The sequence below is a fragment of the Cylas formicarius genome, unplaced genomic scaffold (genome assembly GCF_029955315.1).
Source record: "Cylas formicarius isolate icCylForm1 unplaced genomic scaffold, icCylForm1.1 PGA_scaffold_1__22_contigs__length_36826433, whole genome shotgun sequence".
NCBI lineage: Eukaryota > Metazoa > Arthropoda > Insecta > Coleoptera > Brentidae > Cylas > Cylas formicarius.
The window spans coordinates 10,263,935-10,286,671 of record NW_026844264.1 but is presented as its reverse complement, the minus strand read 5'-3'; the positions used below and the strand labels follow the sequence as shown (position 1 = coordinate 10,286,671).

Sequence of the window (22,737 nt, the reverse complement as noted above, 5' to 3'; positions counted from 1 at the left end):
GTGGGGTCGCGACCTAATTAGTTTCTTGTGGTAAGTACCAAGGCATCTTTATACTTAGATTTTATACATATTTTGTTTTATACAGTATCAGAAATGCTATCTAGACGAAATTTTCCAGTTCATTTTACATAAGCTCCCTTTCATTCCGTTTGTTATTATTATGTTTTGCCAATTTGATATATTTGGAGTTTTAATTATGAAAAGTATAATTTATCGATTTTTGCACTCGGCAATTAAAAAATCGTACTTGACTGCCTGGGATATCCCAAGAAATTTGTTTTCGAAAAACAGGACGATGACGGAAATTATACGGGAAGCCAAGCAGAGGTTACTAGTTAAAAACTGCTCGTCCTTAATTAGACTATCCATAATAATAGCAACAACTAATGTATTGTTTCATTTTCAGAAACGCGACCGCATGTAGCGTAAACTAACCAAGTTTCGCTGAATATTCGCACAAAACGACGCGCCTAAACGAAAAAAAGCGACAGTTGCGAAAAAAGAGGTCGACATTAGTCTCGAACACGGATCGTATTGCAGAAATTATTGCAACCTGCATAGTAATTACTGCAACACATGCAATTTTGTTACAGGCTACTGTCAACCCATTTTATCACCTTCAATCTAAAACTATTACGCTGTCATCAGTGATTAGGTATGCCTACGTCAGGGTCACTTAAAATATCTTATCAAAGATAAGTTCGTCCAAAACTGCGAAATACCCGGGGTTCCCAGTCCCAGTTGACGATATCACGGTACGTTTTCAGTCAACCTCCACCCAACCATCCTCAAGAATCCGACTTCGGCCAGGTAATGCTTATAGGATAATAACGTTGTTTCGAATCTTATCGACTAGGAGTGTTATAAAACTAATGCAAAGAACTTAAAAGGGTGATTCTCTTTTAAATGAGATGATAGTTTGTTATGTAACGCTTTTGTCAGCAATAAACCATTAGCAAATCGCTCTAAATATATTTATAAAAACGAAAATAGATAGAACAAAGCAATACAATGGAAGTGTTTCTATTATAAAATTATTTAAAAACTGTTGTCTCCCGCAAAAAACGTATTAGTTAAAAAAATCTAGTGGGCTGCTGTCACTTCTTAAGAGGTTTCAATACAAAATAGGACCAATTTAATTTAATGTCTGGAAGTGTTTTATCATTCTATCATCTGGCTTCGCCAATACAAAGAACTCTGGACATTTTGAAAATATTTTTTATATGATATATAATTATGACCATTAGACAAGTTTGTTAGCATTGACGTTGAAAGTTTACATAGCAACTTCCAGACAGAACTTCGCTACCGCTGGATGGAGTGATGAAACTCTTTACGTGCTGTCTGCATAACTCTCACTTTTAGATCAAAGATAAGTCTTACGCCTACCGATGGACTGCATGGTTAGATGGATGTTTGAGACTCACGCTATATCGTCAAACCTTGGGTCTGTCTTCGATATTTTGACGATACCTTCATCATCTGCTAGATTCCTTGCTCGATCATTTTAATTCTTTGTGACCGTCGATTAAATTTGGCCGTGAGAAAGATAAAAAACGGCTGCCTATCGTTTCTAGATGCCCTAGTAAGTAGAAATAATGGTTCTATCAGAACCCGTTTATATAGGAAACACATACCGGACAGTTTTTAAATTTCGACTCTAACCATTCTGAAGCAACTAACGTAGGAATCATAAAAACAAACTGCAAAAGAGCAATCTAAATATGCAGTGACTAAGCACACTTGATATAGAAGTTTTGCTTCATAAAGATTACACTCACAAATGTATTGACAAAACATTATCAAATTGGAAACTGAAAGCTACAGCAGAACGATTTGAGGTAGATACCTTTTCTTTTTTGACGATCCCATACGTGAAGGGAATCGCAGAAAAGATCAGTCCAATTGCAAGACAATACAAAGTTAAAACTGTAAAAACATAGCCAGCAACATCGACTAAAGAAAACGAGTGTGTCTACCAAATACCCTGTGGAAATGGAGCATCAAAAAGATCTTTAAAAATCGGAATGTGGTGGCTTTTACTTGATGAAAATCCATTTAATACAAGTTAGATTAGAACAAAAACTGTGAAAATCTGAACATTTTTTGTTCTAAGATCTGTAAAGTTTAGAGTTGAAGAATATAGGAAACACAACATGTATGAACCAAACAACACCACATCAAATGGTCAGAGGCTCGGTTTGTCCACCATTGGAAACAGCGCAAGTTTAAGAAAGCCGTATGCATTAATAACAATGGAAACATATTTACCAATCCAAGAATGGAAATACGTACAATCGCGCACCAAGAGCTCACCAATGTTGAGGACTTAGAGGAACAACCTCACACTTGACTGCACTGGACTCCATCAAGGTTGAACGCTGTAGTCTACTATATCAGCCTCAAGCCTCATAGGCTTAGAATCAAAATTGATACATCTGCCGGAAACGTCGTGTAAACAAAAAATAAAAACCCACAAAATTCGTCAATCTCCTAGTATATTAAGATATTTCGAGCCGACGATGACTTTTTCCCAATGGTTTCGCCGAATGAATTCCGATGATCCTCTTTTTTGTTCTAAACTTCTCGTTTCTAGTTTCTCAAGAGCCGCAATTACAGGATATCGAAAACATAAGGATAACCTAAACCTAAAACCTAAGGATAGGTACGTCGTCGAAATAATCTAGGCATATTTCAAAAATATAAAAATTTATTTTTGTTTTGCCTTAGTGTTTTATTTATCTGTTGTCTTTTTATTTAAGTTACATTGTTTAAATAAAAATGTTTTTAAAGATGGTATTTATTTATATTTCACGCTTGAGCAGACCAGCTTCAGAAATGTTTCTTCAAAATTATTTTGAAAATGTAATTTTTTAGAATATAATTGATAAATGAAAATTTTTCTAAAATGATAGGTTTTTTCGACATGTAAAGTTCTACATTTCAGCTTTTATTTGGGAGCTGTAAATGTTATGTAAAAATTACAGGAGACAAAAAAGTTTCTAATAAACCCGTCTATCGAATTTTTTTTTTCCATGTCGTTAGTTTTCCTTTAAATTTCGTTAAAAATGATAGGGTTAGCCTAGTCTAGTCAGTTTTAAAAAGAAATAAAAAATGTACAGAAAGTGTGTTTTCGTAATAGTAATACCATTTATTTTAAACAGGAAATCAGTTTTTCGCATTTATCTTAAAACAAATTTGATAAACTCCATTTTAATCACTTTAATGACGGAAAAAATGTATTAGTATAAATGAGCCCGCAAAGAATAGTGAGGGATTTAAAACAGGAAAAAGATTGCCAGAATCTTTTTTCAAAAGTTGCCGAGACAGTTGCCAGTCTATATTAAGCTAAAAGTTAAAAAGATCGCAAAAGAATAGGCCGAAAGTTCAAAATAAGAAGAATAAGAAGACTAGGGAGAAAAAAAACCTTTTTAGGATTTATGTAATTTATTTATGGATTTGAATAGGGTTAACAAAATCAAATATTAAATATATATTCCACTCATTAACCAGGAGTCCAACAACTTATATTGTGTAACAGTATCTTCCTACAAAATTCTGGATACCAAACTACACATCGCATCAAATTAACCTCATAATGTTGACAGCACACAGAATGTGATAAACATTGAGTATAAAATCGGTATTTCCTTAAACACTCTGTATATAATGTATGTAATATTTTCCATGACAAGGGTACTGAAGAATTAAGTACCATAAAAAAATATAAAAAAATGGCTACTAGGAGAAAATGTAATCGGGGTTACAATCGGAAGCCTCCCAACTATGTCGTTCAAAATTGTGCTAAAACTGTTCACAAAACAAGGGAAATGGGAAAAAGCCGTTTCCATTTTCCAGGAAATTGCCAATCGTTGTTTGTTTGCGTTGGACTTTGCGCGACAGAAATCAGAATAAGGGAGATAATGTGCAGTAATAGTCGAGAATATAGCGTTTTCTGTCTCCAACCTTTTTCACGAAAGAAAGCACGGATAATGACTTCGGCGTCGGGGTTGAAAAGACCAAACGGAGGGGGACATTTTATGAACGTCCGTTTATTAAATGTTGTTAAAGTCGTTATTCTATAAAAACGGAAAAGACTGGAACTGGAACGTAATTTGTTAGTGGTTCTTGTACTATCGTTGTACACGTTTGTAATATTTACCTCACGTATTTGGTTGCGGTATCGTATTATTTTGTATTTTTTGGATTCACTTTTTAAGAGCAATACAAATGTTAGACTGTAATTAAGCTACTTAAGCAATAGGGATATGAAAATTGAAGTCGCTGCTGAATATTTCGTGTTATAAAGCATGTGCTGAAAAAAGATTTTTGCTACTCCCGTCTGTAAAATACCTAATTACCCACCGATCTAGCGTGCGGGAAACGTCACTTTACCACGAATCCGAGCCACTTCAGACATTTCCCGGATTTTACCGCACGGATTCGTGAATATATTAGTGTTGTTTTGCGCAAATGTACCCAAAAACTAACGGTCGTAGAAAAAGTATAATATGCAACACGTTCGGTAAACTTTTTAACTTACTCGTTTATTAAAAACTTGCTTCGCTCGTGTCAAATAGACTCATGAGTCAAATGCCGTTTACCGCACTTGTTGCATAATATACTTAAATTGGTAATTGCATTTTAAGTTTTATTGCAATGTTTTATAAAAATAGATGGACTCTTGCAAATTACAAATGAAAATACATATTTCTATATAAGACCAATTTCCTACATATAAAAAATAAATTGACGTCGCGTCATTTGAAAGGGAATTCCCGTAGGTGTTGGTAATCATTTGATTTGTTACTCTTCAGTATTATGCATACCTGCCGGGGTAACAACCCCTCGGTTGATGCTTAATTTTTATTAATTAGTTTTTTGATGGATGCGCAGGGCGGATCTTCATTCTGCGCTATTTATTTGGCAATATATATATATAGTTTTATTCTTTTTTCTGTGCCAATATTCTAAAATATGACGAGTAAGTTGATCACCCTATAAAACAATATGTATCTAATTGTGCCTGCATTGACAATTGTATTATTAGCTAATCCTTTCTTCAATTTGTTTGATGCATTGAAAATATTTTTTTCTCCACTCCCGTCTCTAAAATAACTAACTATGTACACATCAAGCATGCTGAAAATATGACTTTAAGATGTCAGCTTTGTTACCAATGGTCACGAGTCACTTCTGACGTTTCCGGTCCTTTAATCACAGCTTTACTAGCGATCTGTTGCGCACGTCACTCAGTGAATGTATTCACAACAATGGACCATACAGTTATTAGATAATGTAGTAGTGGCCTGAGTACAGTAAAAATTGATGCGCCTTGGACGGTTACGATATTTTCATATAAATGGAAAGGATCTAACTAACTAACCAGCATTTTGCTCCAGTTTCTTTCGCAATCTCCACACACATAACTTGATTTCCCATAATATTTAACACCATGCTTTAAGAAAAGAAAAGAACATTAACCTGCCGAATTGATGAACTGTTAGCAGTCAGCCAGTCATATTGGTTATTAGTCCTACCATTATATGAAATTATTAACTTTGTATGTTATCATTCCACAGCCTTAAGCCGTGTCGTAAAATGAACATTAAATTTTATATTAAAATTAATCTTCATGCTTAATTCTATGACTGTTCGTAGTAACTCGTATTAATCAATATCAAAAGGAGGACTGTTTCCACACAAAATTTACTACATTCAGTGTTAAAGTGCCAAACTGACATGTTTCGATATATATACAAAGAAAATTTATAATTTAAAAGTAAATGTTGTTTGTGTGTGCGTTTTTTTAAGTAAGAACTCATCTATTGTGCGATGTACTTAACTCCATCAGGAACTACTGAATCAAGACGCTTTGTCGGTTCTTCTTGGGATACAAATTCAGTGGTCAAAAAACTTTTTACCAATGTCGCTTTTTTATTTCTAAAAATACGGAAGAATATTCCCTCCGTGAATCGCATCATAGATATTGCCGCATCACCTATAGACAACAAACATGGCTACGTACCAAAAACCTGCGCTATCGATATGATTTTCGAACAGGTTTTTTCATCGAATCCGACAACAATGCACTTTCGAAATAGCACGGTCGGACCCAAAAAAATGCAAAAAATCGAAAAAATTACCAATCGCGCCCTTGATAAGGAAAAAATTCTCCCTAACTGATTGAGGTCTCGAATTCCAGAGAAACACACAAACGCATATTTCCGTGCCAATGGTTTGGATTTCGAGACCAGTCGTCAGTGATCGAATCAACTGTAAATTTTCTACAAAAACCTTCGATCGCATCTTATCTCGATACGTCTTAATTATATTTTAGTTTATCTATTTGTTTTGAAAGGTATATTACGCGCGGGAACTTCGATCGTATCAGTACAGTTTGTCAAACCACGATCGTATGTCTAGTTATTGGTGATCATGAGGTACGTCCCCGTGGCATTTTTTCAGTTATCAAACAAACTTCGATTGTTAACTGTAAAATTTAAACAGAATTCTAGTGCTGGATAAATCGAATCTGTTACAGTCTACTTCAGAAAGGTATAGATTAAGTAAACCTCAACTTAAACCCATTAGGATAATCGTAAAAAGCAAAAAAAAATATCTCTTAACACTGACTGTAGGCATTATGTACATACCATTACAGTACAGTTCTCCTCTTCTTTAATAACATGCTGGGCTGCTTCTCGCCAATTCTCTGTTGTCACATCCTTAAGGGCTTGATAAGACAGTAGCCTAATGAATGTTGCGTTGTGTCTTGCTATAAATTCTTTCTCTTAACCTACATAATCGTGTCTAGTTGAACTCACGTGGGTTTTATTTGAACTCAATATTCCTTATAATACATCATTAATCTCTTTTGATGTGCAAAACTTATTTCAAAATATTCTACTAATCGACGTAATAGAAATTATAGACAATATTCTCAAAAACAGTTTATGCCAAAACTATTTTCAATTTATGAGAAAAAACTCTTTTTCTAAAGAAGCTTTCACAATCGGAAACGCATTACTTACAGAAACGGTAGATGGCCGTTTTGCTTGTTTCATTGGAATCTATAGACAGCTAATTACTTTTTCGAACTATATTGCTTCTATTAGATTTAATAATAACCAAGACACAAAACAAATTGGATCTTTCCATTTACCATAAACCCTCACACACAGACATACAAAACAAAGTTGCTTCTTATTCTTTTACACACAGACTTATTGATAAGCCACTGTGTGGTAAACGCCATTAAAGTCACATGTTTACGAGGGTGTGGATAGGAAATGTTAGTAAATATTATGGTTTAAGGAGGATGTCATCCAATTTACTGTGAATGATTCTGTTGGAGAAAGATGGTTTCCTAAATCTTAACATTTATTAATTTCTTTAGCAAAGGTTTGTACCAGCAAATGATGGTGGTTCCTATTTAGAACGGACAAGTATAATAATACTAACAATAATAAATTAAATTTTTTTTATTGAGTTCCTTAAAATCTAGTCGGAATCTAGCTAGAAAATTTCTCATTTCAAAAGTTTTTTTTTGGTACATTTTTGCCAAACACGAATACATTCACTGACATGAGCGTCAGAATTGACAAACGTCAAAATTTAAGTGGTTCGGTAGAGTCTAAGATCCGGTTTAAGAACAACACCCCTCATTCTTTCCCGTTATAAAATATTTTTTTTAATAATAAAACTTATTGATTAATCAAATGAGAAACGATTGGCAGTCTATATCTTAGCAAGACTATTTTTAATTAAAAATTAATTAATTTCATTTTTTTTCTTGGTTACCGTCAGTATTTTTCTTTACAAATTTAGTCTCAATCAAAGAAAAAAAGTATATAGAAAATGCCATACAATGTTTGACTACCTTATATATATATATATATATATATATATATATATATATATATATATATATATATATATATATATATATATATATATATATATATATATATATATATATATATATATATATATATATTCTCACGTATTGATTCATGGATGGAAAAATGTGATGACACTATATTCCGGGACATCATCCGCTCGCTCGCTGAACTTCGACTGGAATCCTGCATCCGACTGGAATCCTGCATCCGACTGGAATCCTGCAAATCCTGCATCCGACCGGAATCCCGCAGACGTTTCGCCAAAATCCCACTTGGCATCTTCAATGCTCGCGCTCCGAAAACACTTCGAACACTCAGTATATATATATATATATATATATATATATATATATATATATATATATATATATATATATATATATATATATATATATATATATATGTGTTCGAAGTGTTTTCGGAGCACGAGCATTGAAGATGCCAAGTGGGATTTTGGCGAAACGTCTGCGGGATTCCGGTCGGATGCAGGATTTGCAGGATTCCAGTCGGATGCAGGATTCCAGTCGGAGTTCAGCGAGCGAGCGGATGATGTCCCGGAATATAGTGTCATCATATATATATATATGTATATATATATATATATATATATATATATATATATATATATATATATATATATATATATATTATTAAATTATTAAAACCAATAGAGTTCCTTGGAGATCCGACGCCCTTGCAAGTTAATGGATATTTTGCAGGCTACAATTGAAGAAAATGACGACGATAATTCTGAATTCGATTTCAATATTGGAAGTTCTGATGAATCAGATAATGAATAATTTTTTGTATTATAGTAATTAATCATAATTTAAGGATAAAAAAATACTTTTAGAACGTTTTATAACAATCAAAAATATTTTTTCAACAATTAACTACTTAAATTATTTACGGTTTTATTTCTTTAATATTGAATCTAATAACATATTTTATTATTAGAAATTTTAAAAAGTAATGTAATATAAAGTAATACTTTATAATGCTATAACGTGGTAAGGCTCCAAAATAATTTTAAGTGGGGGAATATCTTTATCTTATACACAGAGAATTGAACACACGCCTTTCTCTTTCTGGCAAGAATCTTATGCGCAGCTGTTATTGTACATCCTTCTCTACCGTACATGATAAAAGATATAGCGCTCGCAGTCGCACTTTATTTTTACATGAAATGATTGAAACTTTAGATCGTGTCAATCATTAGCTTTGCCACGATTTGGAAAGTCAATCATATATCGTTGGGTTCGTAATAAAATTCTGTATATTTGCATACTTAATTTTTAAAGAAAAAGAATGAGGGTAAATCACTACATCCGATTACCTGTTTACACCTGGTTGACACGTATTGTTGCCTAAAAAAAAGTTGTATGGCATTTGCTATATACTTTTTTTCTTTGATTGAGACTAAATTTCTAAAGAAAAATTCTGACGGTAACCAAGAAAAAAAAATAAATTAATTAATTTTTAATTAAAAATAGTCTTGCTAAGCTCAATAAGTTTTATTATTAAAAAAAATATATTTTATCACGGAAAAGAATGAGGGGTGTTGTTCTTAAACCGGATCCTCTACTGGTAAAATCTCCGAAAAATCCGATTGCTCCCAAACCCGTGCGGTAATATCTCGAAAATGTCCGAAGTGGCTCTCAGCCGTAGGAAACGAAACTGACGCAGTAGAATGACAAAATGAAGCCTTCTGCATGCTAGATCGGTGTATAATTAGGCATTTTAGACAAGAGAGTAGAAAAATAGGTTTAAAAATGAAATAAGAATTATAAAACAAAAAGTATGTAACAATGATTGCAACCTTCTATTATACACAGATTTATAAATATCAAACGGTATTAAACAACCTTGAACTCCATTTAACCTAAACCGAGTGCTAATTCAACTTATTGACATGTAAAATATATCAAAATAAGCGTTTATTATCTAATTTTGAGGACAATTTTAAAATATAGCATACTGCATTTAAAAGTAAAAAATTGAAATTATTAGAAGCTATGGAGATTAACAAAGTGACATATTGAAATGTGTTGCTTAATGACCAAGTGGATTTAGATAGTTCACTATTATTAAGTTTAAATACCTGGAATGACAGTAACGGTCATTAAGGATTGATGGACAAGGTTATTATATATGGAAGCAGGGAGAGTTAAATGGCTATAAACTGTTTGAACAGCTTTGTGTTATTGTTTAACTTGTAACATAAAAAGTGTGAAGGTTTCTTGGAATCACCCATTTGGTGTCTTCATTATGGACTTTGACTAGTCTGACTGGCCCTTTGACTTGACTGGCCGTTTCAAAACTTTCAGTCAGTGCAGTAAGTAAAGTTCGGGTAATCGTATTTTATTAAATCATGTACATTTAAAATGACACCTTAAATAGCAATAACGTATAGCAATTTTTCCTTTATATAAATGATTAATGCCACATATTTGTGGAATGAATTACGTGGAAATACTCATTATTCCACAACAGCATAAATTTCGAGTGACAACTCAATAAAATAGCAATTTTAAAATTGCAACGGGGAAATACATGCGTTACAAACCAGAGTAGATAAATAGAGTTTTTGAAACCGCATATTTGTACAACCCAAAACGGACACTTGATCCAAATTTGAAATGAAAATATCCAACCGCGTCTTATTGAATGGAAATATTACCGGATTTTCGTTTGTGCAGTGTTCAGTATTCTCCACTGGACCTTGTGCTTCTTAAATATCGAACTAGATCGCAGTAAATGAAAGTAGCCTTTAGTAAGTGTTTTTATATAAGTTTCATTGATATGCACAAATATTTGGAGTGGAGAATATTTATTTATTAGCGAATATTAAGGACACTAGAGGCGAACCCCAACTATATCGACAAAAATTATATACTTAAGAAGATTTTGTATAGCATTCACACTGCTTGTTTATTCATTTAATCAACATATAAAACGAAAATCACCAACTAAATGTTAGGTACAAGTCTTTTTTGTCTTTTTTGATGGTGTATCATATTTCCAGCTCTTGTTAATCTACAATATAATAAAAATGAGATAAATTTTAGTAGTTTATGCTGAACCCCGTCCAAGAGATTTCTGTAGACCCTGTAAACAAACGCGTCAAATAGGCAAAAATATCCTTAATATTTGTAAACAGCATATTTTTTTAGAAATATGAACTATATATAACTTTAAATACATATAAATATTCTATGTTTTATCAGTTTTGATTGTATCGAAAATATAAATTATATTCTGTATAACTAACCGCAGATGCCCAACTAGGCACACAAGTCATTCATGAAATTGCAATTGCTGTGATGCAAATTTGGGCTTTTAGACAAGGAGCAAGTTGGGAAAGGAGTTTATAGCTATAGTTGCCTAATAACCAAGCTGCGAAAAAATTTTTCCCAGGGAGTAAATGATTTGCATGTAAGATATAAAATAACTATATTAAAAATTTTATACTTACATTATAAATAGATAAATTAAAGAAATTTAACCACAGACAATCTTAGGAAATCTACAATTGATAATGTCAGCAGAAATACAGAAAACAAAAAAAAAACACTCTACTATCACACCTACTGAATATCAAAAACACCTTTTCACTCTCAAAAAGGCACACCTACAAATCGCACGTAACATCTATGTTAAAAACTCCCTTACATTAGCCTAAGCCTAATGGTTAATAGACATTTTGTTAACGTATATTAAGATTTGTATATATTCTCTTTATGGTATATCAGTAAAAATTTCTAACAATGTCCAGCACTGGCAACAATGTCTTAGCCCGTCGAATGAAGACAACACTATCTAAATATAGTTGGTAGGATTTGCCATGGCATTGTCGGCAATGAAATGTCAGACAGAATAAAATGTATTGTCCATTTTGCTTCCACTAAAGGTCTATCTGCAAGACGACCGTTACTAATGATGACGATTATCAGTTGTACCTGACATTTAATGAGTACGCCCATTTTCTGAAATCGTATATTTTCTATGTAATACTAGATCAGTGCGTTCCTTAATCATATGCAAATATTTAAGTAGGTTTAATTTTTTGTTAAATAAGCTATTGTCTGAAAACTGTGTCCATTCAATAAAATTGAAAAAATACCAAAAAAAAACAAAAAATTAGAACCACAAAAAATATAATTTCCCAAGAGTAAATATACAAAAAACCATATTTGTTGATGTTTGTTTGATCCTTCGTCAACATTAATAACCAGTGATGGTACCGTTATTTCAAGTGAATCTATTCTCTTTTTTCCAGTATTTTTTCCTGTAACTGATCGAATTTTCTTTGGAAACTATTTGGAGAGATGCCTTCCAAAAAGATACTACTGCATTATCATCGTTTCTTGCCTCACTTACAATATTTTGCACAGACCTCACACCAATTCTATGGCATTAAATACACAATGGTAAGAAATCAATCTTAAAACTTATTTCAGCAAATATTTCGTCTGTAGCATACGACAAGTTAGTTTTGTCATTTTTGACAATTTTTAACAGCTCACATTTTTGACCATTTTCTGAGTGGTAATCCGCTTACTACGCAGCCAATTGATAATTTCCGTGCATTATCCATAATAATGAATGAATGAATGGCCTTTCGAGTTTTGGCAGCAGTTTTTCCAAAACGCCATCCTGTTTTGTAGTGGAAACTACTGAAATTATCCGTTAATTCTCTGTCGAGTGTACAAGACCGGGGTGTAATAGACAAAGGTAGAACACTGGCATGTAAATGGGTGGGTTTTCCCATTCTTGGTATACGATTGGAAGCAGGTAGAAGACTGAGGCACTTTAGTTTTAGGACCGACTATATATCCTATCCTTAATCCTTATCCTTCAAGAAAGCGCTGCCCCAATCGTGCAAACTGTCACCTCCCCGCGATTAAATTAAAACCAGAACACGATATTTTTCCTTTACAACCGAATAACGAAGCCAACTAAAATTTCCAACTCGCCGGAATCCTTAAGTCAATTATCATAAAATGGAGGGATTGTTTGGTCGCCACTCGATCGGTGACTAGGATGGAGTGCTATAAAATTTGGGCGTGCAATTTGTACGCACTACGAATAAGGGTGTTTGTGGACGGTGACGTGTTTAAGTTGTGTCCGGTTTGTTGAAGTTTGTTGTTGAACTTTGCACGCCTTATGTTATTGTTTGAAAAGCTGTGCTTGGTGTTTGTTAGGTACGTAACAAAACTTCAGGAAGTAACGTACATTTTTTTGAGCAAAACATTGATTAGAGTGACATTCGGGACACCAGTAAAATGAACACAAGCTTATTAAAACAGGCCCGCATATTTAAGCCAAAGCATCATAATTAAGATCAAATGTACAATTTTTTATACTGCTTTTAGAAAAATTAATAGGACCAAGCTAGGGGTGGATTGGAACAATTATAAATTTATTAGAAATTCTACATTAAATGAGGTTTAAGGAGTAAAGAAAATAATTTTCCAAAAACTTTCGTCAGCTTTCAGAAATCTTGAGAATTCTTCTCAAAAAAATAGTACCAATATCAATACCAAAATCTTACTGATCCTAATGTACTAATTTTTGCTATATTCGCTACATTTTTTCAAAATATTTCCTGTGTTAGTGTTTTTTAAGCAAGTTTATAAATACGATAATAGTAAATACAGTTACGGGATAAAGTTTTCAATTAGAATGGCTGAAGAGACTGAGACAAATCAAGCTTTAAGTTGCATTAAAACCCATGCAACGGAGACCAAAATTTCACCACTAATGTTAAAATATCAATAGGAAAAGAAATGGCGGAAAAAGAAATCCTACAAATCCAGATGATCTTCGTGTCATCAACGATCTTCCAGCAAAAATATTTGAGAGAGTTTTGTATACTCAGATTACTTTCACAATGATAATACCATTTCCACTGCATAGTGTGGGTCTGGAAAACATTTTGGAACTTCTGTGGCACTAACAAATTTTATCGGTGATATACGTAGAGAATGTGACTAAAATATGATCAGCATATTAGTACTGTTTGCTAATGACTTTTGACGCCATTAATTACAATTTGCTCTACTACTCGTCAGTGTCGTTTCAAAGCATATTCTATGATAATAAATATTCTGAACAAATTGCTTTACATTCTGGGGTGCTACAGGGTTCCATTTTAGTATCGCTACTCTATTAGTTTATACATTTGATATTCTGAACTCTCTTCTTTGTTGTATGATGTTGATAACTACGGGGAAGCTGAGGCTGATATAATTTGCATATTATAAATGACATTTCGAGTAGCCATAAAGTCATGTTAAAATCTACTTAATGACACAATTGTCCTGTAGTAAAGAATCTTAACATTTTTAATCAATTTAATAATATGTATATTACTAACTGAAAATGCCATATACTAACAAACATATATGAGTGCGGATTAGGTTATATATTGTGCATCTAACCAAAACTGTTTCACAAAAGTAATTGAGATAGATGATTAGTTGGTAAAAATTTCGTAAATGTACTCACATGCTGTGTTTTTTTTATGGGTTAGACGTGAAATATCTGGTTTAGCTTAAAAGCTACTATACTGGAGCTTTTAAGCTAGACTGCGCTAGAATTGTCCTGATCATTGCAATGTATTCTGTTGGTTATATTTATTTCAATTATTATTATTGTTATTAATTTTTCATATGTTTAACATCATTTACCTTAAAAACATGGAATTTTTCAAGAAGTAAATCGGTAAGGTATTCAGGTCTACAGGGTAACTAACCAGAAACGGCTAAAAAGAGACACAACGGACCTTAACAAACTTGGTCAAACCCTTCCTATCTGTGGTATGCCTAATTACTAAAAAAAAAACAAAAAATGTAAAATTCTCTAAAAGGTTAAACGCAATAATATCACTTCGTTTCATAAAAATGTAGTAAAATGATAAGTAGTAAATACAATTTAGTACTCATCAATTTAGTACTCATCAAAATTTAAAAAGACGCCTATGCGCCAGTATTTTGTTTGTTGTTCTTTGAAGATGCAATGATAAAATTTCCTAATTTTACGGCAGAGTACGAAGTAATTCCATAGGGATTCCATGCATTATGGCCTGTCCTCTTGAGGAATCACCGCGCACCTTTTTCGAGAACGCCCTGTATAAGATAAACCGCATCGAATGCTTATCAGAATCTGTTCTAATAATTTGTTTACCGGCTTTCTTATAACGTTCTTGTATTTGTATAGACAAACCGACTAAGTTACTTGATAAAAACTTGTCTTGGTGTACTTTATATAGCGAAACGCATCAATACCGCCAAGAGGAAGGTGAATGTTTAACAAGTCGGTGTTTCCGAAAGAAGCGTCAAGATGAGAATTTACCGGGAAGACGGGAGCTTCGTGGAGAACCTCGAGGACGTCGAATTCGGGTGGTTTTTAACGAACATCGCGATCGACGAAGGCATTCCTGGATCGGACCAACATAACGAGAATTTGAGGAAACGCTCGAGATTGGGTCCCCTGGAGGAAACTGTCGAGGAAGTTGGCGAAGAGGCCGTAAGTAACGTATTTCCTGAAATTACCCATTTGTTTAAATACGTCGGACTTGACTCTCGTATTACTGTCATCACATGGCGTCCGAATTAACGCGACAACTTTATATTCTCCACTAACTTGCAGATTATCCAGAGATTAGGTCCGTCCTCCGAAGCGCCCTCTATGGATATTAAAATTCAAACCGCAAGCGAGGCTATCGACTACGAAATGAATGCCGAGGGATTTATTGAATGCCACGACCCGGCTCCGGTCAACTTAAAAGTTCCCTCGAAAGAAGAACTGATGAATTTAATCAATCCGATCAATACGGAAGCGAAGGCCCTGCTCTCGGTCCTCTCATACAGCAAGTATAAAAGTTTAAACGAAAAAATCACCTCTAATGAAGTTTTTAAAACTCTGAACTTCCGCACGACAAACTCGAAGCATTTAATTAATGAAAACGGTGGCTGTATTACAAGACCGGAGTTTAGTTTTATGCTCAACGACGAGAGCGCGGACGAGGCTGAAGAAATGTACCAGGAAATTCGGAACTATCACGCGAGGAAGGAGAACAACATGCTATCGCTGATGGTCGATTTGATCGTCACCGATATGGATAGCGAAGTCGGCGAGATGACCGAATTGAACAATTCTATCAACGAAATGAATGGTCACGGGACAAACGGTGCGGAGACCAGCGATTTGGGGAACAGTATTCACAGCAGTTTGTCTTGCAAGGCCAATCGACGGGAAAAGTGCAATTACCTGGAGTTTCCCAACAGGTATGGTCTGTTCATAGATATAAGAAAGTGACCGATTGCTTTGGATGGGATTATCCAAGGGTGGTCATTAACATACAATGCAACAAGATTATTACCTAAAGTTTCGGAATTTAAATTCAGGTAAAATTGTGGTCCGTGATAGAAAATAATTTTATACCTACCTGTGTTTAATATTCTTTGGTTTGGTATACTACTTAGTTTAAGTTTATTGGTAATCATTCTTATTTCGTGTGTAATACAGCGTGTGTTGAATCGTGTGCGAATTATGCAAAATATGTGCGAGTCTAGTGTACCTCAGGAGATGCTGCCGCGCAAATGTAGAAAACACTATTCTATTGAGACTAAGGAAGTTATAAACAATCTTTATTTGACTCTCATTGAACGTGGTGCCAGCAAGCAAGCATATTTAGAAAAAACGGCCACATTGACGAAAATTCCAACATGTATGGAAAATTGTGAATAATCCCATTTCAGCGAGGAAAAAAAGAAGAGCGATGCTGACATTTTCTCGAGTGTAGATGAAAGTGATCAAGATATAATACGTAATATTTGCCAGTTATACGAGGAACAAAGCGTGCCTACATTAGATATCTTAATTAGGAGGCTTGAAAAAGATGAAACCGGTGTTATATGTGGCAGAACTGCCTTAAGGAAGTGTATTCAACACATGGGTTTTAGATTTAAAAAAATTGACAAAAGGCAAGTTTTAATGGAATCTTTTAGAATTCGGAAATGGCGACTGGAATATCTATAAAAAATTAGGATTTACAGAGAACAATAAAGGCCAATTATCTACTTGGACGAAACCTGGTTCGACACTTATGATACCCCGGAAAAGGGTTGGGTTTACTCAACTGATAAGTGTAAAACAAACAAAATAACTATTTTGCATGCTGGCTCTAAAGATGGTTGGATTCCAAATGGACTTTCTCTGCCTGCGAAAAATACTAAAGATTCTTCTCTGGATTACCATGAAGACAGCACCGCTGATTTATTTGAAAGTTGGTTTAAAAACCAACTAGTTCCAAACATTCCTCCTAATAGCGTCATTGTAATGGACAATGCAAGTTGTCACATATACATAAATGTTAAATGGCACAAATAAATAAATATTGTTTAGTATCTTTCCTAACAAAACCCCAAATAATTAAATTCTAAGCAAAGTACGGATTAATCACTTTCTGATATCTATGAACCAACCGACTTTAACTTTTGCCAAGGTACCGATAGAATAGTTTTTTTGTTTGCTTCCAATTTTTACTATTTTTTAATAACACCGGCTCTTGCTAAAAATGCATTAATTCCTTCTGATTTTAAAAGAGAAAATAAATATTTCCTTTTATTTGTTACTATTAAAATACAGGATTTTATGATCAGCATTGTGAAAGTAATAGGGATTTTTTTATGCATTTGTTTATAGATAGAAATAACGCATGCCAAATATCAAAACTCAAAACCCAATATTTAATAATAAATAATTCAAGTTGTGAAACCCGGCTATTCCTTTTAAACGACACTAAATGCGCAGGAATGGTCGTGACGTCATACCGCTGCTTTTCGATCGGTAAGGCGACATGACTCGTTTAAAGCGTGTTTGTATTTGATCTACGCCAGTTGGTATTTATGCTTAGTGTGCTTTACATGATAACAATGGAAGCAACACAAAAATAATGTTACAAATCGTGCCATCGTGTTTGAATCCAACCGTAAAACACCAGATAAACTTTTTGTTCGTGTACCAGAAAATAAAAGTCGTCCTTTTTTGTTAACATTATGTTCAGGTGTCACTTTAGCCTCAACCGTGCAAACATTTTTAACTCTTCGAACTTGCACGCGTCCTATTGCAATGGCTTCCTGATCTATATAAAATAAAGAACACTTTAAGTTATCGATGCCGATATACTTTTAAGTCAGTATTTAGGTTTCCACTAGTTAAAAAAAATATTCTTATTGTTTTTTTTTGTTAAATAATTTACATTTTATTTGATATACAATTTGAATTTTAAAAACTAGAAAATTGTAAGCTGATTACAATATTATATTGGTTAGTGGCTAAATTTTCTATGAACATACCTTTTAGCTTTAACACCGCGAACGTCAGCAAGAGAATAACTATCGGTGGTTTATATGTAAGATGTCACCATAAACATATCCTCTAAAGGTAAATTATCAGATTGACCTTTTAAAAAATCGACTTCGGTCATTTTTAAAACTTTATTTTTGATACTAAGCACAAGATGACTAAATTAAAATTAAAACCACCAAGACCAATGCGTTGTCGTTCTCTAATGACTTCTTTATGCTACCGTCCGGCTGGCGAGCGACGAGCAAATGACGCCACAATCGGCCACAGCGCGATTCAAAGAAGATTTAAATTTTACAATTTTTAATTGCTAATATTTGTTACATAGGACTACGAAATTATTTTTTTGTGAACTGTGGTTCTAATAACATTTTGTTCAAGTTCCCTATGAGTTAAAGATTTCAAAATTCTTATATCTATTTACCATCTGACTGTTCTTTGTATCTTCTTCTTTTAATGCCATCTGGTAACGGAGGTGGCAACCACTTTTGGCGGCCACGGGATGCGTGTTTGTCTCTTAAAACGTGAAACAATTCTTCTGCATGATAGTCTGTTGTAATTAGTAATTATTATATGGCCAAAATAAATTGTTTTTGTTGGTTTAATTGTTAATAGCAATCTCCTTTTTCGCCCTATTCTTCCCAAGACTTCCTAATGAGCAGTAGTTACTCCAGCCACTTATGAGGAAGCCTGTGATAAAGGCAAATTTCAAAAGGCTCTAGTTTCCTGATGGCTGATTTCTTGGAGCTAAATTCTGTTTTAAATCTTAGGAAGTATTTTTTTTTTAATGACTTTGATGTTGGTCTTAAGTTGTATGTTCCTAGATATTTATAATTTTCTACACCCTCCACGGGTTTTCCTTCTAACAACAGCTGATGTGTGTTAAAGTTTTTATAACCTACCATAAATTTAGCTTTTGCAGTATTTATTGTAAGTAATATTTTGATACTCTCGTTATCGGCGCTCTTCACCAGTAATTGCAGGTCATCCAAGTATTCCATGTGTATTATTAATTACTTAACTTAACACTTTCTTCTCTCGCCCAAAGAGGCGGTGAATATTGTCTGTGAAAATAAATTAAAGAGGGAAGGTGAGAGAACGCATCACAGCCTAACGCCTCATTGTATAGTTACTTCTTTCGTTTCTATTTCCTTTATTTTCATAGTAGCTGTTTAGTTCCAGTATATTTTTTAATGAGCCCTATCCAGTTGAATATTCTTTAAGTCATCCATTAATTTCGTATGCTGGACTCTGTCGAATGATTTTTTGTAGTTTATAACGTGACTCTTCTGGAAGATAGCAGAATAAAGTGTCTCTGGTTCCCTGAAGCGAAACTGTGAGTCATGTAATTGTTACTTTTTACAAAACTTCTGGATTCCTTCTGCGTCGGTTTTTGCTGAGTCGAAATTGCTGAGTTTTCGCCAATCATCCTGTTCGCTTCTTCAGAGCTTGACTGAAACTGGCTCGTATTTTACTCTGTACCTGCTTATATATTATTGGAGGAGAGCGGAGTTAAATGAGGGGCATAAACACCTTCTCGGATGACTGATTCCCAAATTGGTGACAGATAGAGACCTGAGTGGCGGTTAAGATTGTTAGGTTGTTTATTGATTTCTATAAACTCTCGGATTTTTCGTTGGTAGGATAACTGTTTACATGCAAGAATTTTACTTTTATCGAATAATATTTTATGTCCGGTTTCATGAGTGTGTTCGGCAACAGCTGATGAGTTTATTTGTCTTAGTCGCAAAGCTCTTTCGTATTCTTTGAGCCTATTTGATATTTTTCGTTCGGTCTCTCCAATGTATTCTTTTCCGCATATGCATAGAATGCTGTAAACTCCTGATATCTCAAATCGAATTTTGTCTTTGATGGACCGAAGATGTTGAGAGATTTTTGGACAAGTGGTGTTTATGCCCCTCATTTAGCTCCGCCCCCCTCAAACAATAAGCAGGTACAGAGTAAAATACGAGCCAGTTTCAGTCAAGCTCTGAAGAAGCCAACAGGATGATTGGCGAAACGGTAGCAATATCGACTAAGCAAAAACCGACGCAGGAGGAATCCAGAAGTTTTGTAAAAAGTATTACAGTAGCCTGTGGAAGTTTCTTTGAAACATGTAATTGTTGTTTTCATTTTCTACATGTTCCATTTTGTATTATTTTCAGTTATATTTTTATTTCACCTAAAATAAAAACAGTTGTAAATTACTAATTAAATGTCATGGGTTCCTGAAATATAAATAAAAGTCGGCAAATTACTATAATAAAAGTTTAACACTCTATTTTGAATTTAATTAGATATTGGCAACCTATTAACACGAACTTATTTGTTAATTGTTAAAGAACTATTATACTCACACAAACTAACTATAAAATGTTTACATACAAGAAAGTTTTTAATGATTTAATTGAATTTTATTTCTTCCTATTCGTTCCTCGAATAACTGGTAAAAAATGTTTCTTCTTTTGTGCATTATTTATTTCGCTTTGATGGAAGCAGAAGTTTGATATTCATTTTCGGACTAGCCCAGTTGTTCCGTTCTAAATTATTAATGATTTTCTTAAAATAGTTTTTTTCACAGCAGTCGTGTTTTAATAAACAATTATCAAATGTTTATATCAAAAAGATACTGCAACAACTCAGATATTCCTACAAAAGCATTGAATTTTTAGGTCAGATATTTTAAGCAGCATCGGATTAAGTGACGACATCGATCGGAGCCTTCAAACTTTTAGCCAAGAAAAATCGGAGATGCACCTCCAAATAGGAAGTATTAGGGAAAGTTTCGAAGTGAGTGAGCAATAATATTGAAATCGTAGTACCTCATATATATAAATAACATTTCTTAGGCCGATTTGGATATTTAATATAGAAATGTTTGCAAAATCAAAAAATAAATTTACAGGAATACGAAAAACGCGTAAACGAACTGATCCTGCAAGCCAACGCTTTTCAAAAAGATTTGAGGGAAACCGCCTACCTGGACAACCTCATAAACCTCCTCAACGGAAATCCCGAAGCGGTAAAAAACAAAAAATGGCCTTTCCAGATTTTTAGGAAATCAATCGAACCTATAGTCGACGATAACTTCATCGTGTAGGTTTTCGTTGCCCTCGGGATTAAACTGCGAATCGGCTAAGTTGAAGGACACGGGGTTAATCTGAGGTAAGTCCTTTAAACAAGCAAATCCATTTTATAGCGAATGCTACAAGTGGGTGTATCCTAATGTCGTATATAAAGTCGCTTAATATAATAATGTCGCCAATTTTCTTGGGCGCATAGTAAATTGAACAGGGTGGACCAGGATTTTGGAAAATAATCGAAACTAACCCGAACTATTACATAATTTATGAAAAAAATAAATTGCGAGGTACTTTTGTTCTAAATTCTAGTAATTCGTTTTGCATAAAATTTAAATTAATAGAAGTACTTACGGTATTGGCTTTCATTAAAAAAAATAGTCAAAATAGTTTTTTACATACTAATGGAAGAAAATGCGCATTTCCTACAAATATCAGCATGATAACGGATGGTATTCCACCAGAGTTAAACCTCTCCTTATTTTGGGAAATTGCTATAATTTTTTTATCCAAAATTAATGTAATTTTCTGTAAATATAAAATTTTCTACCAGCAATAGCGATTTTCAATGATGTTTATACCAAATTATCCCATCTTTTATAGCTTTTCATTTACGGTTAATATTTTACCAACGTTATCTTTTACATTTTTTGCCCTTAACATACCTTATACATAATCGAAAAAATTCCCGAAATAAAGGTTATAGCCTTGGATATTCCACCTTTTATGGTTCATGAGTTTTTCCAATAGAAAAAATGGTTTGCTAGATTTGTTTACTACAACTATATAGTAATAGTAAATGACGTCATCGCTACTAGATTGAGCACGAGAAATGGCGATTTTCATATGTTTTTTTAAATATCTCGAACAGCGTGTGTGATAGACGAAAACCATGAAAGCAAAAATTGTAACCAGTAACCAAGCAGCCATATTTTTCACAAATTTTGATTTACGGATAATCATTTACTCTCAAAAGGAACAATTTTCAGGGTCTTATAGATTCTTGTCCATAATGGAAAAAAAAAATGATTGAAATAAATATACCTCCGGATCTGAGATATTACTTATTTTCTTTAAACTAGAATAACGCAAAAAAAAATTAGAAAATATTGGGTCTACCAATACGAGAAATATAATTTTCGAAGGTCAGGGCGTATAATGTTAATTGTGATGACGCGAAGCAAGTGTGGTTTATGTTTTTGCAAATTTTAGTTATCGTACAAAGGTACTATGAAAATGGGTGATGGGTTAGGGCTTGTTATCGTGCTCTTCGAGAAGATTTTTGACAACATGAACGACCTTTCGAGCTCCACTCTCAGGCGCATAAATGGCAAGCTTGACCGGAATTACACTTGACTTGATCGTGAGCCACCGACAAG

General features: G+C 33.7%; 1 protein-coding gene across 1 annotated transcript; it reads left to right on the top strand.

Moving 5' to 3' along the window:
• Positions 1 to 745: 745 nt before the first annotated feature.
• Positions 746 to 22,704, top strand: LOC132696985 (uncharacterized). The gene is made up of 6 exons (XM_060662208.1): positions 746 to 810; positions 15,178 to 15,434; positions 15,558 to 16,195; positions 20,951 to 21,068; positions 21,184 to 21,443; positions 22,571 to 22,704. Exons 2-5 carry the CDS (start codon positions 15,249 to 15,251, stop codon positions 21,376 to 21,378), a joined length of 1,137 nt encoding a protein of 378 aa, XP_060518191.1. The 5' UTR covers positions 746 to 810; positions 15,178 to 15,248; the 3' UTR covers positions 21,379 to 21,443; positions 22,571 to 22,704.
• Positions 22,705 to 22,737: the final 33 nt, after the last annotated feature.

Excerpts from the sequence above, each read along its gene's own strand:
- LOC132696985 (XM_060662208.1), top strand. The coding sequence starts at position 15,249 with ATGAGAATTTACCGGGAAGACGGGAGCTTCGTGGAGAACCTCGAGGAC. Across the intron at positions 15,435-15,557 it reads AGGAAGTTGGCGAAGAGGCC|ATTATCCAGAGATTAGGTCC; the intron begins GTAAGTAACGTA and ends ACTAACTTGCAG. Across the intron at positions 16,196-20,950 it reads TACCTGGAGTTTCCCAACAG|GTCAGATATTTTAAGCAGCA; the intron begins GTATGGTCTGTT and ends TTGAATTTTTAG.